General features: G+C 44.8%; 2 protein-coding genes across 2 annotated transcripts in view; both read left to right on the forward strand.

Moving 5' to 3' along the window:
- PARL (presenilin associated rhomboid like) overlaps positions 1-14,192 on the forward strand; it is a 53,315-nt gene extending 39,123 nt beyond the window's left edge. Inside the window, exons 8-10 of the mRNA XM_052640005.1 lie at positions 11,298-11,399; positions 11,537-11,634; positions 13,878-14,192. Of these exons, the coding sequence (XP_052495965.1) occupies positions 11,298-11,399; positions 11,537-11,634; positions 13,878-13,989 (312 nt within the window). The 3' untranslated portion in view covers positions 13,990-14,192. The remainder of the gene's footprint in view (positions 1-11,297; positions 11,400-11,536; positions 11,635-13,877) is intronic.
- Positions 14,193-17,537: 3,345 nt separating this feature from the next.
- On the forward strand, positions 17,538-23,494 carry MAP6D1 (MAP6 domain containing 1). Its single transcript, XM_052648763.1, has 3 exons — positions 17,538-17,917; positions 22,806-22,923; positions 23,414-23,494. The coding sequence occupies exons 1-3, from the start codon at positions 17,538-17,540 to the stop codon at positions 23,492-23,494; spliced, it is 579 nt and encodes a 192-aa protein (XP_052504723.1).
- Positions 23,495-25,323: the final 1,829 nt, after the last annotated feature.

A 25,323-nucleotide genomic window follows, 5' to 3' on the forward strand; every position in this document is an offset into this window, starting at 1 on the left:
ATGTAGGACTTCTGCCCATTTTTCAATTGGGTTGTTTGTTTTTTTGATATTGTATAAACTGTTTGTATATTTTGGAAATTAAGCCCTTGTCCATCACATCATTTGCAAATAGTTTCTCTCATTCTATAGGTTGTCTTTTTATGTTCATGATTTCCTTTGCTGTGCAGAAGCTTGTAAGCTTGATTAGATCCCATTTGCTTATTTTTGTTTTTATTTCTATTGCCCTGGGAGTCTGACCTAAGAAAACATTGGTATGATTTATGTGAGGGAATGTTCTGCCTATGATCTGGGAGTTTTATGGTATCATATCTTACATTTAAGTCTGTAAGCCATTTTGAGTTTATTTTTGTGCATGGTGTGAGGGTATGTTCTAACTTCATTGACTACATACAGCTCTGCGACTCTCCCAGCACCACTTGTAAAGAGGCTATTTCCTGTTTTATATTCTTGCTTCCTTTGTTGAAGATTAATTGGTATGTGGTACCACCCCCACCTCTCTGTTGTGTTCCGTTGAGCTGCGTGTCTGTTGAGGCCAGTGCTAACACACTGTTTTGATTACTGTGGCTTTGTAGTATTGTCTGAAGTCTAGAAGGATTACGTCTCCTGCTTTGTTCTTTTTCCTCAGGATTGCTTTGGCAATTCTGTCTTTTATGGTTCCATGTAAATTTTAGGATTATTTGTTCTAGTTCTGTGAAAAATGTCATGGGTAATGTGATAGGGATCTCATTAAATCTGTAGGTTGTTTTAGGTAGTATAGCCATTTAAATAGTATTAATTATTCCAAGCCTAGAGCATGGGATATCTTTCCATTTCTTTGTATCATCTTTAATTCCCTTTATTAATATTTTGTAGTTCTGAGCATATATCTTTCACCTCCTTGGTGAGGTTTCTATTATTTTTTATGTGATTTTAAAGGGCATTGTTTGTTTACAGTCTCTGATATTTCATTGTTAGTGTAAAAAAAATGCAACTGATTTCTATATGTTAATCTTGTGTCCTGCTACCTTAATTGAATTCATTTTTCAGTTCCAGTAGTTTTTGTGTGGAGTCTTTAGGATTTTCTGTTGATATATAGTAGCTTGTCATTTGTGTATAATGACAGTTTTACCTTTTCCCTACCGATTTGAATACCTTTATTTGTTTTTATTGTCTGATTGCTGTGGCTTGGGCTTCCAATACCATGTGGAAGAGAAGTGCTAAGAGTGGGCATCCTGGTCTTGTTCCAGATTTTAGCAGGAAGGCTTTCAGCTTTTCACCATTGAATATTATGTTGGCTGTGGGTTTGTCATAAATCGTTCTTATTATGTTATGTTCCCTCTCATTTTTGTAAGGGTTTTTATCACGAGTGAGTGTTAAAATGTATCAAATGCCTTTTCTGTATATGTTGAGATGGTCACGTGGTTTTTGTCTCTTCTCTTGTTGCTGCGTGTCACATTGGTTGATTTGCATATATTGAACCCTCCCTGTGACCTGGGGATGAATCCAGCTTGGTCACGGTGTATGACTTTTTCATATGTCCTTGGATTCAGTTTGCTAATACTTCGTTGAGATTTTTTTGTGTCTGTATTTATCAAAGATACCGACCTGTAATTTTCTTTTTTGGTAGTGTCTTTGCTTTTGGTATCCTGGTGATGTTGGCTGCATAGAATGTCTTTGGAAGTGTTCCTTCCTCTTCAGTCTTTTGGAAGAGTTTAAGAAGGAGCAGTATTAAGTTCTTCTTTGTATGTTTGATAGATTTCCCCAGCTAAGCTATCTCGTCCTGGACTTTTGTTTCAGGGATTTTTCTTTAAATTTTAGATTCTGCTTCATTTCTAGCAATTGTTCTGTTCAAATTATTTATTTCTTCCTGATTCAGTTTTGGTGGACTGTATGTTTCTAGAAAGTTGTCTGTTTTTTTCTAGATTGTCAAATTTCTTGGCATATATTTGTTCATAAGTTAAGTCACTCAGTCGTGTCTGACTCTTTGCGACCCCATGGACTGGGGCCCACCAGGCTCCTCTGTCCATGGGATTCTCCAGGCAAGAATACTGTAGTGGGTTGCCATTTCCTTCTCCAGGGGATCTTCCCGACCCAGGGATCGAACCCAGGTCTCCCGTATTAGAGGCAGACGCTTTAACCTCTGAGCCACCAGGGAAGCCCATATTTGTTGATAGTATTCTCTTAATGGCTTTTTGTGTTTCTGTGGTATCAGTTACGATTTTTCCTCTTGTATTTCTTATTTCATTTGAATCTTCGCTCCTTTCTTCTTGGTGAGCCCAGTCAGAGATTTGTCAGTGTTGTTTACCCTGTCAAAGAACCAGCTGTTTACTGTGTTGGGTTCTTTTTTCCCTGTTATCTCTATTTTATTTATTTCCTCTCTGATCTTTAATGTCTGCTTCCTTCTGCTAGCTTGAGGTTTTGTTTGTTCTTCTATTTCACATTCTTTTGGGTAGTGGGTTAGGACTGAGGTTATTTGAGGTTGTTCTTGCGTCTTAAAGAAGGCGTTGTGTTGCTGTGAACTTCCCTCCAAGAGCTGTTTTTGCTGCATCCCATAGAGTTTGTATGGTTGTGTTTATAAATAGTTTATCATTGGCTGAATTTGCATACCAATGTTATGCAATGGCACCCCACTCCAATACGCTTGCCTGGAGAATCCCATGGACGGAGGAGCCTGGTGGGCTGCAGTCCATAGAGTCGCAAAGAGTTGGACACAACTGAGCGACTTCAGTTTCACTTTTCACTTTGATGCATTGGAGAAGGAAATGGCAACCCACTCCAGTGTTCTTGCCTGGAGAATCCCAGGGACGGGGGAGCCTGGTGGGCTGCCATCTATGGGGTCACACACAGTCGGACATGACAAGCGACATACCAGCATTATGATAACCTGCTTGCTGTAACTTCATTGATTTAGCTTATCACTGATCTAAACTATACATAAACTGATTTCTCATGCTTAGTTAGGAGAGTATCTTCAGTCTCTTTCTTACAAAGCTGCAAGTGAAACAAAACGATAGCTAGTGCAGATTCATTTGGCATTTCATTTTGACTTACCTATAGTGTTCTGGAAGGACAGGGAAGCATGGTGTGCTGCAGTCCATGGGGTAACAAAGAGTTGGATAGGACTTAGCGACTGAACACCAGTAGTGTTTATCTCTTTGTATAACTTTTTAACCTTTGCTCTGGGTACTACAATCTATGTATATCACTACCACAATCTACTTGTGGTATCATTTTACTAATTTGAGTGAAGTGAGCCTTACCTCACTTTTTGCCCCATACCTTCTCCAGATTTTAATTGTCTTAAATATTTCCTTTGCATACATTTATGATTTTTGCTTCAACCAATAAACATGAGTTAGAAAATTCCAAGATAGAAGGACAGTCTATTGTATTTACACATAAGTTTTACTTTTTCCTTGATTCGTTCTGATGATCCAAGATTTCCTCCTTCTGTCATTTCATTGTGTAGATAACTTCTCTTAGCCACTCCTTCAGCCCCTAGCCAGTTAGGTCCGCTGTGGCGGATTCTCAAGTTTTCTTTATTCTGAGAGTGTTTTAGTTTCCCTTTCATTTTTTTTTTCTTCCCTTCATTTCTGAAGGATATTTTCATTGGATATAAAACTCCAGGCTCAGTTCTTTCAGCAGTTGAAAAACGTTGTGCCACTTTTTTTTTTTTTTGACCTCCATAATCTCTGAAGAGAAATTCTTTGTTGTTCAAGTAGCTTTTCCCCTTGCAGGTAAGATGTCATTTTCTAGTACCACTTTCTGGACCTTTTCCTTTTTCTTTAGTTTCAGAAGTTTAACTGTGTGTCTCGTCATGGACAGCTGTGTTTATCGTGTTTGTGGTTCACTCAGTTTCTTGCATATTTAGGTTTATGTCTTTTGGGAGTTGGTCAGCCGTTTCTTCAGGTCCCTTTTCTGCCTTGCCCTTTTTCTTCTCTCTTTCTGGGACTCTGACATGATGTTAGATAGTTTATTATCCCTAAAACCCCAGTAACTTTTTTTAAAGTCTATTTTTTCTCTGTGGTTCATACTGGGTAATTGCTATTCTGTCTCAAGGTAACTGATTAATTATTTCTGTCCTTTCCATTCTTCTTGAGTCATTCATTGTTTTTATTTAGATTATTACAGTTTTTAGTTTTCATTTTTCTTGATATCTTCTATTTCTTTGAGCCTTTCTATTTCTATGCTATTTTTTTTAACTTGTCTAAAGCATGTTTGTGATTGCTTGTTGAACCACTTTTATGATGGTTGCTTTAAAATGCTTGTTAAATAATTCTAACATCTGTGTCATCTTGATGGTTGGTATCTTTTCTCATTCGAGTTGAGATTTTTCTGGTTCTTGGAATAATGGGTGACTTTAATTTTAATTTAATTTTATTTATTTTTTTGGCCAGGCCATGCTACTTGGGAGATCTTAGATCCCTGACTAGAAATTGAACCTGGGCCATGGCACTGAAAGTGTTGAGTCCTAACCACTGGACCTGCAGGGAATTCCCTGATAAGTGATTTTTAAGTGAAACCTGGACATTCTGGGTATTACATTATGAGACTTAATCTTAATTAAATCTGTGTGGCAGGCCTCCTCTGACAGTGCTCTAACCGCTACTGCTGGGTGAGGTTGGTAGTCCAGGTTCCCCACTCCAGCCCCTTTGACCGTGGTGGGGAAGGACTCTTGTTGCTGCAGGGTGGGGAGTTCTGGCTCCTCAGTAGACCTCTGCTAATACCACTCTGTCTAGGAGGAGCAAGAGTGCCTTATTACTGCTGCGTGAGTGACTTCCACTGACACCACCCTGTCAGAGGGTGGGGTGCCTTGTTAGTCTTTAAGAATGGAAGTCCAGACTCTGCACTCAGCTTTTGCTGATGGGGATCAGACCATGGTTGTTTCTATAATGTTCTGGAGTAGAGTGGTTGTTGTCTGAAAACTTTTTGTCTTGCTAGACTGCTTTCTTGTTCCTTTGGCTAGAGTGAGCATTTTTGGGTACAGACCTATTTTGTCTGAGTTCATTTGTGTTTCCAGGTTGTGAGCTTCACCAGAGCCCAGTCTGAGCAGCATGAGGCCAAAAGAAAACTCACCACTATGTTGTTCCTTGGCTCCTAAGGTTTCTAGCTGGGCTGCTTTCCTTTCTAAGCTTTTCAGAGTTGTCTTTTATTTGTTTTACATATAACACCTGGGGTTTTTAGCAGTATGTAGCTTGCAGAAGGAGAAGGCAGTGGCACCCCACTCCAATACTTTTGTCTGGAAAATCCCATGGACGGAGAGCCTGGTAGGCTGCAGTCCATGGGGTTGCTGAGAGTTGGACACGACTCATTGACGTCACTTTCACTTTTCACTTTCATGCATTTGAGAAGGAAATGGCAACCCACTCCAGTGTTCTTGCCTGGAGAATCCCAGGGACGGCGGAGCCTGGTGGGCTGCCATGTGTGGGGTCGCACAGAGTCGGACACGACTTAAGTGACTTAGCAGCAGCAGCAGCTTGCAGAAACAAAAGGCTTCTTAAAGCAAATTCATTTAAAATTCATAGTTTAAAAAAATCACACACAAAAAGCTTTTATATGATAACATACATGAAGATTAAATAAAGAAAAGTACTTATGAAAATTGGTTTCCTAATAATGAGTTGACCTTTATGCATAACTTATAGACTGTATAATCAAGTTATGAGTGGAGAATAAAAGATCCTTACCTTTAACCAAGGAGGCAGACCTCTAGGGTCTGTATGGGTTTGGGTTCATGACTCCCTGAAAGATTTGTTCTGGCTAGAAGTTCAGCATCTGCCCCCATAATCTGTTAGTATGGTGGTGGTTTAGTCACTAAGTCATGTCCAGCTCTTGTGACCCCCTGGACTGTAGCCCGCCAGGCTCCTCTGTCCATAGGATTCTCCAGGCAAAAATATTGGAGTGGGTTGCCATTTCCTTCTCCAATCTATCAGCATATACTATATTAAAAAGAGTGGATGTCAGTGTCACTGAGAATTTGAAAGTTAAAGAGTAACCCCTCACCTTTCCTGCTTTATAGCAGATATGTAACTTATGTATCCTAGATTTTTAAATAAAGCCTTAAAAAGTCAACAAAACTCAGAAGAAATCAGGTTGAGACCTTATTTTCTGAGAAAGGAAAAAAACCAGTAAAATTAAACTTTCTCTCCAATGAAACAAACATAACGTGGTTAGCTGAATTTAAAGACGAGCGTTAAAATCCTATACTATCGAAATTGCTTCCCCATTGTTGTTTGTTCAGTTGCTCAGTCGTGTCTGACTCTTTGCAGCTCCATGAACAGTAGCACTCCAGGCTTCCCTGTCCTTCACAGCCTCCCAGAGTTTGCTCAGACTCGTGTCTACTGAGTTGGTGATGCTGTCTCTGTCTCCCCCTTCTCCTGCCCTCAATCTTTCCCAGCATCAGGGTCTTTTCCAATGATTTCGCTCTTCATATCATATTCTTCGGTGCTCAGCTTTCTTGTGGTCCAACTCTCACATCCATACATGACCACTGGAAAAACCATAGCTTTGACTAGACGGACTTTTGTTGGCAAAGTAATGCCTCTGCTTTTCAATATGCTATCTAGGTTTGTCATAGCTTTCCTACCAAGGAGCGAGCGTCTTTTAATTTCATGGCTGCAGTCACCATCTACAGTGATTTTGGAGCCCAAGAAATTAAAATTTGTCACTGTTTCCATTCTTTCCCCATCTATGTGTCATGAAGTTTTGGGACCAGATGCCATGATCATAGTTTTTTGAATGTTGAACTTAAACCAGCTTTTTCACTCTCCTCTTTGACTTTCATCAAGAGGCTCTTCAGTTCCTCTGGGCTTTTTGCCATAAGGGTGGTGTCATCTGCATATCTGAGGTTGTTGTTATTTCCCCCAGCAATCTTGATTCCAGGTTGTGCTTCATCCAGTCTGGCATTTTGCATGACATATTCTACATATAAGTTAAATAAGCAGAGTGCCAATATACAGCCTTGACGTACTCTTTCCTGATTTGGAACCAGTCCGTTGTTCCATGTCCATTTCTAACTTGCTTCTTGACCTGTGTACAAGTTTCTCAGGAAGCAGGTAAGGTGATCTGCCTTAAAGAGATTCCCATCTCTTTAAGAAAATTTAAGAATTTTATACAGTTTGTTGTGATCCATACAGTCAAGGCTTTAGCATAGTCAGTGAAGCAGAAGTAGATTTTTTTTTTGGAATTCCCTTGCTTTTTGTATGATCCAGTGGATGTTAGCAATTTGATCTCTGGTTCCTCTGCCTTTTCTAAATCCATCTTGTACATCTGGTAATTCTCGGTTCATGTACTGTTGAAGCCTAGCTTGAAGGATTTTGAGGATTACCTTGCTAGGGTGTGGAATGAGTGCAATTGTGCAGTAGTTTGAACACTTTTTGGCATTGCCCTTCTTTGGGATTGGAATGAAAACCGACCTTTTCCAGTCCTGTGGCCACTGCTGAGTTTTCCAAATGTTCTGGCATATTGAGTGCAGCACTTTAATAGCATCATCTTTTAGGATTTGAAACAGCTCAGCTGGAATTCCATCACTTCCACTAGCTTTGGTTTGTAGTAATGCTTTCTAAGGCCCACTTGACTTTGCACTCCAGGATGTCTGGCTGTAGGTTAGTGTCACACCTTCGTGGTTTTGTGGGTTTTTAAGACCACATTTGTACAGTTCTTCTGTGTATTCCTGCCACCTCTTCTTAATATCTTCTGCTTCTGTTAGGTCTGTACCATTTCTGTCCTTTATCGAGCCCATCTTTGCATGAAATGTTCCCTTGGTATCTATAATTTTCTTGAGATCTCTGGTCTTTCCCATTTTGTTTTCCTCTCTTTCTTTGCATTGTTCACTTAAGAAGACTGTACCTCTCCATGCTATTCTTCGGAACTCTGCATTCGGATTGGTATATCTTACCTTTCCTCCTTTGCCTTTCGCTTCTCTACCTAGTTGTTTGTAAGCCTTCCTCAGCAACCATTTTGCCTTTTTGCATTGCTTTTTCTTGGAGATTATTTTGGTCACCGCCTGTTGTAGTGTTAACGAACTTCCTTCCATAGTTCTTCAGGCACTCTATCTACCAGACCTAATCCCTAATCTGTTTGTCACTTCCACTGTTAATCATAAGGGAGTTGATTTAGGTCATACCTGACTGGCCTAATGGTTTTCCCCATTTCTTCAATATAACTCTGTATTTTGCAATAAGTAGCTCATGATCTGGGCCAACTTCCAGTTTTGTTTTTGCTGACTGTATAGAGCTTCTCCATCTTTGGCTGCAAAGAATATTATCGGTCCAATTTCAGTATTGACCATCTGGTGATGTCCATGTGTAGAGTTGTCTCTTGTGTTGGAAAAGGGTGTTTTCTATGACCAGTGCGTTCTCTTGGTAAAACTCTGTTAGCCTTTGCTTTGCTTCATTTTGTACTCCAAGGCCAAACTTGGCTATTATCCCAGCTGTCTTTTGACTTCCTACGTTTGCATTCCAGGCCCCTATGATGAAAAGAACATCTTTTTTTGGTGTCAGACAGTCTTCATAGAACCATCCAGTTTCATCTTCAGCATTAGTGGTTGGGGCACAGACTTGGGTAATTGTGATGTTGAATGGTTTGCCTTGAAAATGAATGGAGCACCCAAGTACTGCATTTCAGACTCTTTCATTGACTGTGAGGACTACTCCATTTCTTCTGAGGGATTCTTCCTTCTTTATCAATGATTATTTTCTCCATCTAAAGTGCTCATTGTTTTTGTTTAGTTGCTAAGTCATGTCTAACTCCTTTGTGAACCCATGGACTGTAGCCCACTAGGCTCCTCTATCCATGGGATTTCCCAGGGAAGAATACTAGAGTGGGTTGCCATTTCCTTTCCAGGGGAATCTTCCCAACCCAGGGATTGAATGCAGGACACCTGCATTGCAGGCCTTTTACAATTCCAGTGGACTCTTTACTACTGAGCCACCTGGAAAGCCTAAAGTGCTCATTACAGAAATTTAAATATTAAAGAAAATTCTTAATAGCCATTCTATGTAAAGCCAGTTTTTTTGTGACTGTAACTTATTGTACTTACTATTTTAAAGGTAGGCAGTCCCATTATCCTTCTAAAATTTTCTCAGAGTGACCTTTATATTACACAGATTTAAAAGTATTTATGTGTCTGAATAAATGGCAACTTGCTTTTTATTTTTTTTAATGACATTTTATTGTATTTATTTTTTGGTCGTACTGCACAGCTTGTGAGATCTTAGTTCTGCAACCAGGGATCAAACCCTGGCCCCTGGCAGTAGAAGCGTAGATTCTTAACCACCAGGCCACCAGGGAATTTCCACAGCTTTTTGTTCAGGAAAATGTTTGGCTTACTCTATGCAGATATCCTTTATTTTCACCTTTTTTAATCAGAGGCTTTTAATGAAAATGGACCCCCCCCTTTAAAAAAAAAGAAAAAGGCTAGGGAAATGGTCCAGCTTTTAGAAGAGCAAAGAGACAGGACGACTGTATGCAGTAAGTGGGGGAAACAGCCGCAAGGGCACTAGTGGAAGAATTAACCAGACTGGAGTATATTCTGTAGATTAAATGAAAATATTGTATCAATGTAAAATTTCTTGAAATTGAGAACTATTTTGTAGGATATATTAATATAAGGAAGTATACACTGAAGTATTTAGGAGTAAAAGCGTCTGATATATGCCACCTACTCTCAAATGTTTCAGGATAAAAAAGTATTGTATGGAGAGAAAATAAGTGAAATGTGGCAGAATGGTAAAAGTTAAATCTGGTTCAGGAGTATTTTGAAGTTTTCTTCAAAGTGAAACACAGACCTAAATGTAAAACCTAAGATAAAAACTTATAGAAGAAAACATAGAAAAAACTCATTGTGATCTTACATTAGACAAAGACTTCATAGTTGAGACACCACAAAGCAGGACCCATAAGAAAAGAAATGATAATCAGGCTTTATGTAAGCTAAAAATTTACAATCTTCCAAAGACAGTGTTAAAAGATAACATCCTAAAAGAAAATATTTGCCCGTCAGAAGTCTGATAAAACGTGTGTCAGACTATATAAAGAAATTATAGAACGGGCAAAAGTTTGAACAGATCCTTCGAAGAAGATATATGAATAGCAAATAACCACATGAAAAGATGAACATCATTAGTCATTAGGAAAATGAAAATAAAGCCCATACAGAGATATCACTATATCTCAAAGATGATTAGGTCATCCCAGGTGCTGGTGAGGATATGGAGAAACTGGAATCTCGTATAATGCTGATGGAGTAAAGCACTGATACTGCTTTGGAAAAGTTCGGCGGCTGCCGAGCCCCCCGTCATAGCTGACCATGCTTTGTTGCTTTTACTTATTTTAGTCTTTTGTGCCAGTCTGTGAGCTCCATTAAGGCAGGAGTTGTTGACTTTATTCCCTCTGTATCCTCAGCGTCTAGCATAGGGCCCAACTGTTTGAATGAATCATGATCTTGAGATTTAATGTAAACAAGGGATTATGATCCAGTTTCTCAGTTATTGTACCATCCAGAGAAATTGGGAACATGTGACATTAAAAAAGTTTAGTTACATTATCGTAATTTATCCAGCAGGTATTTCATAGCCATCATCAATTTAAATTATGAAGATTTGTAGCAATGTGGAGAAACACTATAGATGATAAAACTATAGCAATTATAATTTCAGTTATAACAAGAGATGATTGACTTACAGGTCATAAGGTTGTGAAGTTTCGATTATTTTTATTCTCAGATACAAGATTGTGAAGGAAAGTGCTTCTCAAGCAGGCAGATGCATGTATGTCCCTGGGAGGATTCTGTGAGGGGTGGGTCATGGAGAGCCACAGGACAAATTTGGCATGCTTTCCTGGAGCAGAACATTTGTTAAATTCTTTTAAGGAAAACATTTAGTGTTATGAAGTAGGATACAAAGTTCACATGAGTTATGATAAAGCATTAAATTTGGGAGGAATTCCGCACATGTGCGTATTGGGAGAATTCATGCTCACTCGCTGATTGAAGGAGTTCTGATGAGGTTTGAGAAGTCCATTTTTAGTCTCTAAATATGGTGATGCATGTGATAGGGTTCCTGAAGTTTGTCAAGTGCTGACATTGTTACATCTTACTGCCTGTAGTTTAGTCCTTGCCAGGTGGTTACTGTATCGTGGACTTGGAGCCCCTTTGCTTGTTATTTTGTACATTAGTAATGGAAAGTTGTTTAACTTTGCTCCCCTAGAAATGTATGGCTTATAAGCTTTCTGTAAGAAGTATTTCTGCTTTAGACTTTGTAGTCCTAAACAGGTGAACAGTGAGAGTTTCACATTTTCCCCTATGTGTTGGTTTGCAGTCGGGCGCAATCATGACTGTCCTTGCAGCCGTTTGCACTAAGATCCCGGAAGGGAGACTCGCCATCATCTTCCTTCCAATGTTCACGTTCACAGCAGGGAATGTGAGTATTTTTATGACGTGAAGTGCTGGGGACAGGGTGATATTTTTACATTGACTGAATTCTTGCCCTTAAATTAGAAATGTCAATGCTGGAACAATCAAAGTTGTATCAGTTCTGTTCTCTTTTCTGGCTTTCAGGCCCTAAAAGCCATTATTGCCATGGATACAGCAGGAATGATCCTGGGATGGAAATTTTTTGATCATGCAGCACATCTTGGGGGAGCTCTCTTTGGAATGTAAGTCTGAGTATGACTGACTGACACTTCTCAGGTCCTCTCCTTCCTTACCCCTGAGTAAGGCAGTTAGTTCGGGTATGGAAGCAGGGCAGGTAAGGTTGCGAGGGCAAGGAAATCGCAGTGCGGTTTGCTTTGGTCTTGAGCCCCTTCACGTGTGCAGTGAGAATGGGAGACTCTTGGCCCTTCTCCTGCCTTGGTCATTTGTAGAGAGAGACCCTCTGTGCCTTTACCCTACCCTTAACCTCATATCACCCCAACTCATGACCTGTCACAGTTCCTGGCCCTTCTTGGATACTGTTCCCCAGCCCCCAGTCTGTGCTGTATTCCTTCCCCTATTCTCCAGCCACCTCTGCCCTGCCCAGTCGCCACGCTGCTGACCTCAGCAGTGCTGGGCAGATACCCTGAGTGGGTGGAACTGGTCCTCTGCCTGCGGTGAGCGTGCTGGTGCGCGCAGCATGGCTGGGGTAGAGGCCGACGCCATCAGTGAGCGTTGACTGCTTACTGAGCATCTGCACCCAGATCCAAAGCCTTCTTGCCCGTCACACCATAGTGATTACAGTTGTCTTGTGGTTCAGGCCTAAAACATAGCAGTGCTGTAGCGACGCCACCATAGAACTATAGACAGATGAGAGGCCCTTCAGCAGACCTGGTCTGTCTGGTGTGCTGGATCCATGATGGCCCCTGTTTTCTTGCATAAATGTTACCTTTGACCTTTATTTGATTTTTACTTTATTTCACGACAGTGGGAAAACTTAGATTTTTTTAATTAAAAATAAAAATCTATTCTTAGTGGAGCAGGTTTGCCCAGTAGGCGGTGGAACTAAGTGCCATTATGCCATTTATAATTTTCAGTGATGATTAAAGAATAGCATGTGTGAGTTCAAGCTTTAACAGCAGCACATTATAAACAGTAGAAACTGACCTGATATTAGTATGAGAAACATAAAGATTGATGAAAGGGGTTCTGTTTTATGAACTCCAAATTTACCTGTATACTTAAATGTATACTTAAAGGAGCTTTTCCTCAGCAGTTTTTTATTTTTCTCAACTATTATTAGATGACCTTTTTCTGAAAACGGAATCAGGTGCATTTTTGAAGTCCAGGATCTGAAAGGCAGAGGAATCCTTTCTTTTTGCTGTTTCTAGTTTCAGCTCCTTTCATTTACTCGATCTCAGTCATAACCAGAATTCATCTTTTCTGACATCTTTAATCTAGATTGAGAAATATTTATAAAATGGTACTGATTCTCTTAGTAACCTTTTGCACATTTCTTTGACTTTATGTCCCTGGAGCACATTTTATGGTCTTCACCTTGTACTGCTGCAGTAATGATAGCTAATGTGTATTGAATATTTACTATGTGCCTAAGCTAAGGTCTAATTTAATACTCTTAAAATCCTGTGAGATATTCCAGCTTGTAGAAAGGAAGCTGTTGAAAGGAGGAATTGTCCAAGGTCACAAAGCGAGTCATTGCAGAGCTGGAGTTTCAGACTGAGCGCTAGACTGTGATGCTGCTGCCAAAGAGGCAGAAGCTAGTTTGAAATATTTTCCTAATTTTAATTTAACCAAATGACCAGTTACATTTGAACTTGGACATATAATCAAAACAATGTACCCATAAGATTAAAGTATTTGACTCTTTGCTTGAAATAAGGTTAAAAAGAGTTTAGAAGACAGTTTATTAATGGAAAGTCCTGACAAGTGTTTTGTTTCTTGTAAGAGTTTTATAATTGCATTTGAATCTTAGGGTGGTCTTCTTTCTCTTGTTTTAAGTATAGCCATCATTATTAGTAAATTCTAACTCTTGACATTTCGTACACTTGACATAATAAAAAAGAGTCCAGATTTAGAATCAGTCTGACCTGTGAGTGAGTCCTTGATTGACCACTTAGAAGCTGTTAGCATTTGGGCAAATGACTTTCTCTCAGACTCAGTTTCTTCATGTTTGTAAATGGGGAAAGTGATAGTATTTGACTTGCAGGGCTATGGTGAATTAAAAGTAGTATGCGTGTAGTACTTCTGGAGTAGTCACGTTTGGTTCCATTCTACTTCCATCTTTTATATAGTCTGTATATTAAAGGTAAGTCATTGATCTATGTTAAGTAATCAGCTATTTTAATATGCTGGTTAGTAAGTGACAGTGGCATTCAGGTTTTAAGATGTCAACGTGGTATCGTGGTACTTGTTATTTGTATGTCATACTGTTTGAATGTTGGACCTGGTTTGTTCTTCTTTTCCCCAGATGGTATATTACTTACGGTCATGAACTCATTTGGAAGAACAGGGAGCCTCTAGTGAAAATTTGGCATGAAATGAGGACTAACAGCCCCAAAAAAGGAGGTGGCTCTAAGTAACCGGGGCTGGACAATACTGGCGCGTCTGGTCTGTGCTGCCTGAAGGCCCAGGAATGCAGCGGCCCTGGAGTGACCACATCTTTGCTCCTGCCTGGAAGATACTCAGCATCTAGCTTTCCCAGTATTTTAAACTGTCCCCAGAACATGTCTCATTAGAAAGTGAATTATGACAAAGTTGTGAAATAAAGGTTTATATGTCTCTAGTTTGTAAACAGAGGGTGTGTGTCTCTTTTGAAGAGCACTAGTGCTGGCCTGGAATCTCACTGTGCGCTGTTCTATTTAACATGCGCCTGAACCTGAAGAGTGTGCATATGGAAAGGCCAGAAGTGCTTGCTTTTTAATGTCAGCCTCCCAGCACCTCTGCGAAATATTGACTCTTACTTACCTACCCCTTTCCTTGCTTGGTTGACAGGTAAAAATTAAGAACATCTTCTCTCTGGCATGGTCTGAAATAACAGCTGCAATGTTTTCTAAATTTTTCCCAGGAAAGGTAGGTAATACTTTGTGGCAGTGAGTGTCATATACAAAAAGCTATTTTTAGGTTTTGCTTTCTAGGTTAAAATTCAAGCTAAATTAAGAATTAGAAGGAACTATCCTGGATAAATTCAAACTTGAATCTGAGCCTAACTGCATCTTACATTGGAAAATGTCCATTCTCTGAAGTGGAGCATCTTACTGACATAGCAGACGGGGGTTGTCGTAGCTTCACTGTAGTGGAACAACTTCTCATGATTGACAGTTATTTCTAGGAAATGTAATTTGAGAATTTAAAAGTTTTTCTTGAAAGGATTTATAGGGGAGTTTTGGGGTCTTTTGGTGATCTCAAAAGGTTATGCCAAATTTTGCACCTTGTGCTGTAGAGGGCCGGGCTTGTATGGTGGCGGGCACGGAGCATTGGGTTTCATGACAGTGAGAGGGAGCGGTGCCCACCTCACACGATGTTAAGAGCTAAATGGCAGTATGTGCCCAGCACCAAGGAATTGTTCGGCTATGGTGGTTCTTCATCTTCCCCACCAGGCCAGACTCTTCTCTACTGTGAAGTACTGGTCATTCTTGCCAGGCAGAGGATTCTATTCTAAACTAATGTCACTTCAAGGCAAGATAATTTTTTTTAACCTAGCCCTCATCTTGCCAGTAAGAAGCCAGGGTGGTTGTGTGTGGGAACCGCCCAAGGTCACACTGCTGTGCTTTGACATTTCTGAATATGTAGCTAATACTAACAACCCTGTGACTTACAGATGAGGCAAGAAATGTTTTTCAGAGATGGGATGGGAGGCTAAGATCATATGGACCTTCCGTATGGAGTCCAAAATGAGATTCATGTCTCTGGGCAGACCCGAAAAACAGGCAATGAAGAAGACATGTCTCCTCTTTATGATTTGTGATGGTCTGAGAAGGCACGTTTAGAAGGTCAAGTGTCTACCTATGAGAGGCCTTGGAGGTGAGCATCCAGCTCCAGAAGGACAAGCCTAACTGTCCAAGGCTCTGGCAACTGTCCCTACTCTCCTGTTTGCCCGCTGAGGTACCTTCATTCCTCATCTTGGCTGCTTTGCTGACACGTGATCACCCCAAGGCCATGCTCCGCCTGGCTCGTGCGCCTCGGCCTCTGGTGCCTCCACTGCGCTCTGCAGTGTGGGGTCCCAGAAGTGCAGCCTTAGCTCTCTTTTCTCTCCACTTCTGTGGCTTCAGTTACCTCTGTGAAATTGTCTTCTGAGCTCTGTCACTCTGTACCTGTGTCTGCTGCCTGTCAAACATAGTTCTAGGTCCTGGATCCCACTGTGCAGGCATGTCAAATGTCACTCCTGGCTTAAGCCAGAAACCTGGGCCATTCTAGATTCCCTCTCTCACCTCTTGTTTGTAGAATCCAGCCCCTTCTCTCCACTCTCAGCACCTGTGCGTTAAGTCCCAGTCCCTTGTCCCTAATCTGGCTGTAAAGACTGCTCTCCAGCTGCTCTCTGAAATGTCCTGTACTTCTCCATATGGCCACAGAGTGCTGGAAACACTCTAGACATTTCCTGTTGTCGCCTGTGAAAAACTGCTTGTGAGCCCTGTAGTGTGGCTGCCGAGGCCCTCCGTGATCCAGCCCTGGCTGCCTGTGGCTGAACCCCTGGGCCCTGACCCCTGCGTCCCCACCCGGTCCTGCTGTCCACCCTCACTGCGGGTGGTGAGTCCAGGCCCCTGGCCCCCTTTCCACTGCTGGATAGCTCTGGTACACTGGTTTCCATGTCTTGTCACCCACTGCTCTGTAAACCTCCTGAAGGCATCCAGCATTATTCCAGGAACAAAGCAATAATAAGTGCTGTTTTAACTGTTTAATGAATGAATTAGTCAAAACAAGAAGAGCTGCTCTTTTTTTTCCCTCCTGCAGGACGGACTGTTGTAGTCACAAGTCTCCCGAGTGGCTGACCCACGGCCGTGGTGCATGGAGGTCACACAGAGCAGGTGGGTAATCTGAGGTGTGTCGTCTCCCAGCGTCTTCACAGAACACAGGGCTCCTCTGCTGCTGCCTTGGGTCATGGCCAGGCCCAGGCAGTTGAGCTGCTGCCACTTCGGGCAGTCATCGTGTCACGTCACTGTGCTTTCGAGCTGAGACCAGCAATGCAATGGTTTGGGAGAGGAATCTCTTTTGACTGGCCAGGGCTATACTGCAGTTCCTCTGAGGTGCAGGCTGGATACTGTCCAGGTATATGCTTGAGATGGTGCACTGGGTAATTAATGTTTCGATAGGTACTAGTTAACTGGTCTGCAGTGCACACTGAGGGCTTGTGTCAGTTCAGGAAGGCTTGTGTGGCCAGGGATTGTCTGATAACCTTGTTATGCCTGAAACAGACTGACCTTTAGCTTGGAGGATTACCTTAGCTCTGCACAGGAGGGAGAGGAACTTTTATAGCATAGTAGCCAAAGATTTGTGGCAGCTTTATAAAGCTAAATCAAGCCTTTGGAGCCATGCTTTAAAATTAGGGATTTTAGACCTCAGGAAATGTCAGTTGAGGGCTAATGTCAATTCTCAGTGGAAGGCTGAATTGGTTGTCACAAATTTGGCATTATAAAGGCTGATTCAAACGCGTGTTCTCCGGGAAGTGCAGCCCCAAGTCTTCTCTCTGATCCACTCATCGCTACATCTCGTGCTTGCCCGCAAGCCCCGTGTGCAGCCTCGCACAAATCTGGCAGCCAGTGGCCTGTGGGCGGGGCCCAGCGGACTGTTCACTCAGTACCAGCTAGGAAGGGTTGCCATCCGGCCCCTGGGCTCTGCGAAGCCAGGTTCAGTTTGTAGGATAGCACTTGGGGAACTTTGCATTAAATTAAGGAACATTCTTCAAGTTGGATACTTGTAAGTGCCTCCAGCCGGTTTCAGTTTAACCCCAGCCCCGCTTCCGCACCCCTCCAGAGCCGTGCGGAGCTGTGGCCCAGCCCTCGCTCCCTGGGTGGCGGTCCCAGGCCAGGGGGCGGAGCTGCGGCGGCGCGGGGAGGGCCGTGGGGGCGGGGCCGCAGGCGGGGGCGGCGCGGCCCGGGAGCGCGGGGAGCCGAGCGGCAGACGCCGGGCCGGCATGGCGTGGCCCTGCATCAGCCGCCTCTGCTGCCTGGCGCGGCGCTGGAACCAGCTGGACCGCTCCGACGTGGCCGTGCCGCTGACCCTGCACAGCTACTCGGACCTCGAGAGCGAGGAACCAATCCCGGGCGGTGTTCCCTCGCTCAGAGGCCCATCTCCCGCAGGCTCCCGGGACCCCGGTCGGGACGTGCCGCTCACTCAGTACCAGCGGGACTTCGGCGTATGGACGGCGCCCTCGGGGTCCAGAGATGCAACGCAGGGACGCGGACCGGGAGCAAGCAGCCGCAGGGCCAAGCCCCCCGCAACCCCCGGCCGGGGGGTCTACGTGCTCCCCATCGGCGACGCGGCTGCGGCTGCAGTGGCGACCACATCATACAGGTATGAGGCTGGGGGCAGGGGAGCGCATCGTACCCAGACCCCGTGGTCCCAGGAGACTGAATCGCGGAGCCAGGAGGACCAGGTGGGCAGGAGCGAGGAGGCGCCCGGATCCCCCATCCCACCCGACTTCGAGAGCTTCAGGCAGCCTGTGAGGTCACCCCTTTGATTCTCCGTTGATGCTCCCTGACCAGACTTGGAGTCAGAGAGCAAGCACCTCCCTGACGGTGAGCTCACTACCTCACTCTCTGGGGCAGTCCTGTCAGAAAGGCCTGCCTTCGTAGGAGTTAAAATCTTAATTTCCGCCAGAAGGGCCCAACCATGGAAGTGGTGCTCGCAGGCCAGCTGCCAGTGCCCTCCGGGGGCATTGGTGGTGAGGACCAGATGCAGGGCTTCTGGGTGGTCCCCTCAATATCCCACTGAGGGCAGCTGACTTGGCTCTCACTGACAGGCCTGTGCTCCTCTCCTGGATAAGTGAGGGCTTTCTTCTTACTACAACAGTGAGACATAGTCACTGTAAAAAAACTGGAAATTACAGAATTTACAACATAAAAAATTAGTATCCCCAATCCTATCCTAGACTGGTAGTTCTTTCTAATCCTTAACATGCATTTGAGTTCATATCCATTTGTAGTTCTTATATGGCTGGATTTGTAACTACTTTTTTTTTTTTTTGTAACTACATTTTTTATTTCATGTGTGTGGCTGTTGGTCCCTGTCACTAGATGCTCTTCTATAACAGGAGTTTTAATGGATGTGTAGTGTTTTCTCTTATGGGTATATCAATACATTACCCATATATTGATATGTACCTCCAAATAATAATGTGTTCTCATGTCATTAAATATTTCGGGTGTTGCTAATTTGGGGCTATTAAAAACACTGTTGATCTAGTTACTGCACTTAGAAAATTTCCCTACATGTAACCTTGAACATGGGGGGGGAGTTAAGGAGTGATAAGGTACATGTCAACAATGTACAGAAGATGGAAACAGTGTCATTGTCCTACTGACATAGGGGACTGGTTAATTATAGCTCTGCCATAGGAGAGACTAAAACAAGATGTCAAAAAAGATGCACAGCAGTTTGTCTGCTACTATCTGTGTTGTTAAAGGGTTATTGATGTATACATATCTGCTGAAATAAGCGTAAAATGTCTCCGCATCTCCGCATGGATACGTGAGAAAATCGTAACCTTTAGGGAAAGGAAGGAAAAGGAGTTGTAGATGCTGCCAGGAGTAGAGGGAGACTGAGGGGCTCTTCACTCTGCTGTTTTGAACCACTGCTTTGTTTTGGGGGCTTTTTTTTGGCCATGCCATGTAGCTTGCAGGATCTTAGTTCCCCGACCAGGGATCAAACTCACGCCCCCTGCAGTGGAGGTGAGGAGTCCTAACTACTGGACCACTAGGGAATTCCCTGAATCACTGCTTAAAAGAAAAAGAAAATGTACATGTATTACCTTTAACAACAAAAAAAAATTTAGAGGAAAAAATAACTTACAAGATCATCATTCTTATAGTTAAATCTTTTCTTATACCCTAATTTCTTCAGTATGAATTCATACCTGTCGAATTAAGGGCCAAAATGTATGAACTTTCCCCTTCAACTTTATTACTTTTAAAATCAACTGTTTTGAGGTATAATTTCCATCCAGTAAAATCAATCAGATGGGTGACTTTTGTATACACCTGAACACATGATCGAGATACAAGAACATCCCATCTCCTCAGAGATTCCTTAGTGGGCTTGCAGGTTTTGAGGAACTCAATGGGGAGTGGCTGTTGCAGGGTGGGTCTTGTGCTCAAGCCGAGCTACAGAAATGTGAGGGGCAGAGCACTGAGCTGCAGTGCTGGCACCCTAGCCAGGCAGTGGAAGGTGCTGACTGCTGCATGACCAGGCCCTGATCTGAACCAGCTGGAGGGAGCTGATTGGCGACAGGCCTGGAAGGCCAGAGGTCCTGGGTGTGCCATGCCTTCACATGGCTGATGTTCCAGGTATAGAGCGGGGCAGAGCTTGCAGGGAGATAGCTTCAGCTCTGGGAAGGACACACTTTCCAATAATTAGAACTGACTGAGATGAGTAAGCTTGCATGGTGCTGAGTTCCTGCTCACTGGGAGTGTCCAAGCAAAGGCTGGACTTTCAGAAGCAGTGCCTCACCTGTTAAACAGATGGCAGGTTTGAATGTCCTGCTGGGTCCTTCCAGTTCCTGTGATACTAAAGGTACTGCTTAGCATGTACCAGAACCCAGGCTTAGGACGTCCCATAGATTATCTCCCCCAAGACTTTACAGTGTGTGTGCTTAGTGGCTTAGTCGTGTCTGACTCTTGTGACCCCGTGGACTGTAGCCCGCCAGGCTTCTCTCTTCATGGGATTCTCCAGGCAAGAATACTGGAGTGGGTTGCCATTTCCTTCTCCAGGGGATCTTTCCAACCCAGGAATTGAACCCAGGTCTCTTGCATTGCAGGCAAACTCTTTACCAATTGAGCTACGAGGGAAGCCCAAGACTTTACAATAACCCCCTGAAATCAGTTCAGTTCTTGCTGTCCCCATTCTATAGATGAGGCACTTGAGTGTCTGGCAAGAGGTCACGTACAACAGAGTGGAGTTCCAGTGTTTCTTGCCCTAGATCAAATTTGTGCCCCCAAACAGGCTGCCATTCCCTAAGATGCTGCCTCCTCTCAATCAGGTAGCTGCTTGACCTATGTCTGGCAGTGGTTGGGCAAAAGTTGGGACCCACTAGAGCTCTCCTTCCTGGTGTATAAACTTGGTGGGTCACCTGGTCCCTCTGACCCTTTCCTCATCGGTAAAGCAGAAATAGTAAGAGCTTGACTTGCCTGGGTCACTGCCAGAGACACAGGACTGCTGCTGAACCCGGCTCTCCTGTCACCCTGCAAGCTGACTTCTGAGACCCTCTGCCTCCCAGCTCTGCTACTGGTATGAGCAACTCCATCCCGCCTGCCTTCTTGCAAGATGCATGTTACCTAAGAAAACCATTTAAATAAATTCACAAAGCAAAGATAATGAACAGATCATGAGAGCCCAGAGATATCAAGGGTACTCGTGGCTGCTCCTCTCCACCCCGGCAGGTCTCACCTCACCTGGCCACTGGCCTCCAGATGAGAACTGACCTGCCTCACCCACTTGCCTTCCCTCCAGAAGTGTGTGTGCGCGCGCGCACTTCTGGCTCCAGAAGTGTGTGTGTGCGTGTGCGCACTTCTGGCCCAGGTTCTAGTTCCACCCACTTCTGGCAGTTCTTCCTGTCATCTCTTTCTTTCCTCGGTGAGTCAGTTAAAGGGCTAACCGTCAAAGTGCCAGACTTGGCACTTTTTTAAGTGCCATACTTTTTAAAGTGCCCAACTTGAAGGGTTAGGGAAGTTAAGGGATTTGTTTGAAGTCATGTTGGGCTGAGAACCAGGCCTCAGTATCCTCAGACTGGGCTCTCTGCAATGCCCTGGTAGCTCCCTGCCCCTCAGTAGGAGGGACTGTGGGCATCAAGTCCAGTTGAGGCTCATGTGAGGTGGATGATGGTGGAAGTTGCTTGGTGAGGGAGGCACAGTGGACTCAACTTAGTCCTGTATTTTTATCATCTCCTGCCCCACAGTCATGGGGACTGCCCTAGCCCCTGGGCCAGGTCACTTCCTGCTTTGGGACCCCACAGCCAGCCCGGGACAGCTGGCTTGGGCTGCCTGGCCCAAGGCTCAGCTCAGAGCGGGGACAGAAGGGCACGCCCAGGGGAGGACCTGCTTCCCCAGGAGACGCAGAGCCGCAGATGGTGCAGCCAGCTGGTCGTTGAAACCTTGGAGCTTTGGAAGCAAAAATTATCCGACAGAGCCTTGGTCCAATCCACTTCCTGGTATCCAAGTGCTGACCGTGGACAGACACAGCTGTGCCATGCACACGTGGCCTGCCCAGTGGTGCCCAGCTGTGCTGCGGCTAAGGAGAAAAGGCTGCTTTGTTGGCCTCAGGGCCTGGAACCTGGCCAGGGCTGTGGATGGGATAGGCACGGACCCAGCCCACATGTGGGTGCTGCCCCTGGTCAGCTGGACACTTTTCCCCTTGGCCAGGGGCTCCTGTGGGCCCGGGGGGGGGGGGGTCTCTGCTAATTTAGTAGGGGAGTTGACAGAATTGAAATAGGTCTTTTTTTTTTTTTTTTAAGAGGAGTTAGTTTTTGTCAAAAGGATGTAACTCTGAGCACATGGAGCTAGGCTGTGCCAGCCTTGTCACTTCCCTCCAAGCAGCCAGCAGTCCCTACCCCCATGCAGACCACCATCCTTCCCTGCTCCCGTGCAAGAGTGCCCATGTGCACAGCACCATGCAAAAGCCAGGCGGTCTTTAGTTTCTTGAGATGGTCACTATGATTTACTCTTTTACAGGAGTTAATAACACAGGTTATAGAGAACTAAACAGACCGCTGGGCCTCACTTTCCTCCTCAGTTATAACCAGGTATGACCATGCCTTGCTGTGAGCTGTCCAGGCTGGCCCCTGCCTGGACCTAAGGGCCACCAGTGACACGGGCTGGAGGTGAGCGACTTCCGCTGGTTCTGGGCTTCTAGAGCCCCTTGACCTGGCCCAGAGACAGTACGGGGAGCCCAGCACACACCAGGAGCTCGCGGTTTACGACAAACTGGATACTGTTGTTGCCCGAGCTCTCTGCTCACTCCCAGTGCAGCGTGTGCCTGCTGCTCCCTGGCAACGTGGGAGCAAGTTTCTGGTGGAGCTGTTTGGGGTCTACTTCCTCTGCTAGTTCTGCCTCTGTGAGGAAGTAACATCGGCAGCCAGAGCAGCAGCTCAGCAGACACTGGCCAGGAATGTTCCAGAAGCACAGGGCAAGAGCCGAGGCCCCTGAGGGACAGCCGGCCCTGTGCAAGGTTGTGATGTGTTCTGTTCCAGACAGGAATTCCAGGCTTGGACTGGAGTGAAGCCATCAAGATCCACAAAAGTGAAGCCCACTAAAGTCATCACAACCCACAGCTCTGGATGGGATGGCAGCCCCAGGGCCAGTTTCCAGGTCAGTGAGAAGCTGGTGTCTGGCCGCAGCGGGGTGAGAACAGCGGCTTTCCTTTCCAGGTTAGGGACTAGGTGTCAGATGTGGATGGTGTAGGATGGCACTATGGCAGGGGCAGTGGTTTCTGAACCCCCGTAATCATCGCTCACAAACTGAAAGCCAAGGTGCTGCTTTGTCGTTAGCCACGTGTTCCCCTAGCACTGGCTTCTCTGGGAGCAGGGTGTTGCCTCCCTCCTAAGTCCCAGCCTTACCCTTGACCACTTGCTTAGTGACAAGCTTCCAAGTCCCTGAGTCCATGTAAGAAAGAGGAGGGGCTGGAAGGGAGGTGTAGGGCTGTTCAGTTTCTGACTCAACCCAAAGGCTTTGGGAAGCAGGAGGTAAGGTCTTGTGGACACCCCCCACCCCGACCCTTCAGGTTAGCAGTCTGCAGCTGCTGGGAGGGGGAAAGTTGAGGAAGAGCTCCACTGATCTGTGGCTAAATTTCATTTTTCAGGCCCCTGAGGTGAGGAAAAAGTTTGCCCCTAACCCCTCAGCCATCTTTCAGGCCTCGGCTCCCCGGATCCTCAACGTGTGACTGCCCACCGAAGAGCGAGCCACAGGGGATCAGAACCCACCACCGGGGACTGCAGTGAGGTCTCAGGACTGGATGGCCCTGTCAGGGGAGGGGCCTCCGTTCTCGCCAGGGGGCACCACTCCTCTGCAAGCCACACGGGTGCTGTGAGCAGAACAGAGGCACCACCCAGCTCAGTGCTGGGGCCCCGCCACCCTCTCCTTCCTTGGGAAGTGTGCGGAAAGCTTCAGATCTTTTTTTAATTGCCTCTTTAGGGCGCCCTTCAGTTTTTAAATCTGAAGACCTCGATCAATTCTACTGTGAACTGAATTGGTCTCTGGGGGTTGAGGAATATGGACATAACAGATTCTTGAAAGATCCAGTAATGTCTAGGCTGTATGATAATTTTAGAACCTATGGTAACTCAAGGTAATGTCCTTGGATAGTCCCACCAGCAGCCCCCCACAGGTTGTAGAAGAAATCTTAGGTCATCACCTGCATGTGATTCATGATAATGCTAAGTAACCAGGAACAAGCTTCCCAAAAGAACAGAAGAAGATCAATCATAGGGTTTCTTTTTTAAAAATGTAATTTCTTTATGGCCAAGATGACCCTGGTTTTAACAAAACATTTCTTGGGATGAGTGAAGTGCTGAATGAAGGACATTTATCTTGTTGGTTTCTGAGCCCCAAGTTGTAGTACTAACACCAGTTTTGTTCCCTTAGTGTATTGATGACTAGATGGGAACTACTATATAGTAAGAACTGCGAGTGTCTTTGGGGGCAAGGGTGGCCCAAAAGGCCTTAAAATGTCGTATCATTACAGGGAGCTCACTAGCTGCTAAGGAACCAGCTCATTTTGGTTTTGGAAGTCCCTCTGCTGACTTTATCCATCAAGTCCAGCCAGTGCAGCCACCTGGAACCAGCCTGGTTCTCCTCTTTGCAAGCAGCCCTTGAAACATCTGTGTCCTTTTAGAGATTATAGGCACAAGCTAAGGACAGTTTTGGTAAGAAAACTCAAGGATTTCTCTTTGGATTTTTATCCCTCTCCAGCTCCCAAGTGACTTAGCCTGGTGAGCCTTTACTTTCGCCACAGGAGATGGCATTCAGGTTTCAGAAGCAGCTCCGAGTGGAGGTGGGGCAGTGTTTCCAGCTCAGGCTGCGAGGGGGCCATCCCCTCAGAGGTGCTAGCTCCCAGCTCTGGCAGGCACAGCCTTTCCCCTCATTCCAGCAAAGGAAATGATCTGAGAGAATCATTTAAAACAGAAAAGCAAAACCATATGCTTACACAAAGGGTTCTATTATTTCAGACTTCATTGGTTTGCATGTTAGATGTTCCTAAGGGAAAAGAGACTGCCTGCTGGGCCTTCTGTGAGAAGCAAACAGATTCAGTGTACAATCTCAGATTTTACTAAAATGCAGATGTGCTATTTCCGTTTCTTGTAACTTATTTATTTAATCATAAACACGAACGCCTTCTCATGGCCTCCTTTTTCCTCTTGATAACGGGGTTTTGATGTGCCTTGGCTACTGCTGCTCTGCCCTGGGCTTGTAGATTCTGGGAATGCTCACCCAGGGCTGTAGTCGCACCGGTGTCATATGCAGTATTTAACAGGAACCCAGATCTCCCCAGCCCCACCAGGAGCCTAGGGTAAAGCGAGACTATCCTTGAAGCCAGTCTTGGGCACAAACCTTGGTTCTCCACTCATTAGCTGACAGCGGCTTAGACTTCTGTTTCCTAATCTGCAAACCCCACCTCCCCCTAAGAGAACTTAGGTTTCCGTGCAAAGCACAGCTGCTGTACGTGTTCTCTCCTGTGCAGGCACCCCTTCGTGGGAGCTGGCTCTACGGGCA

Source organism: Budorcas taxicolor, chromosome 1 (assembly GCF_023091745.1).
Source record: "Budorcas taxicolor isolate Tak-1 chromosome 1, Takin1.1, whole genome shotgun sequence".
NCBI classification, from domain to species: domain Eukaryota; kingdom Metazoa; phylum Chordata; class Mammalia; order Artiodactyla; family Bovidae; genus Budorcas; species Budorcas taxicolor.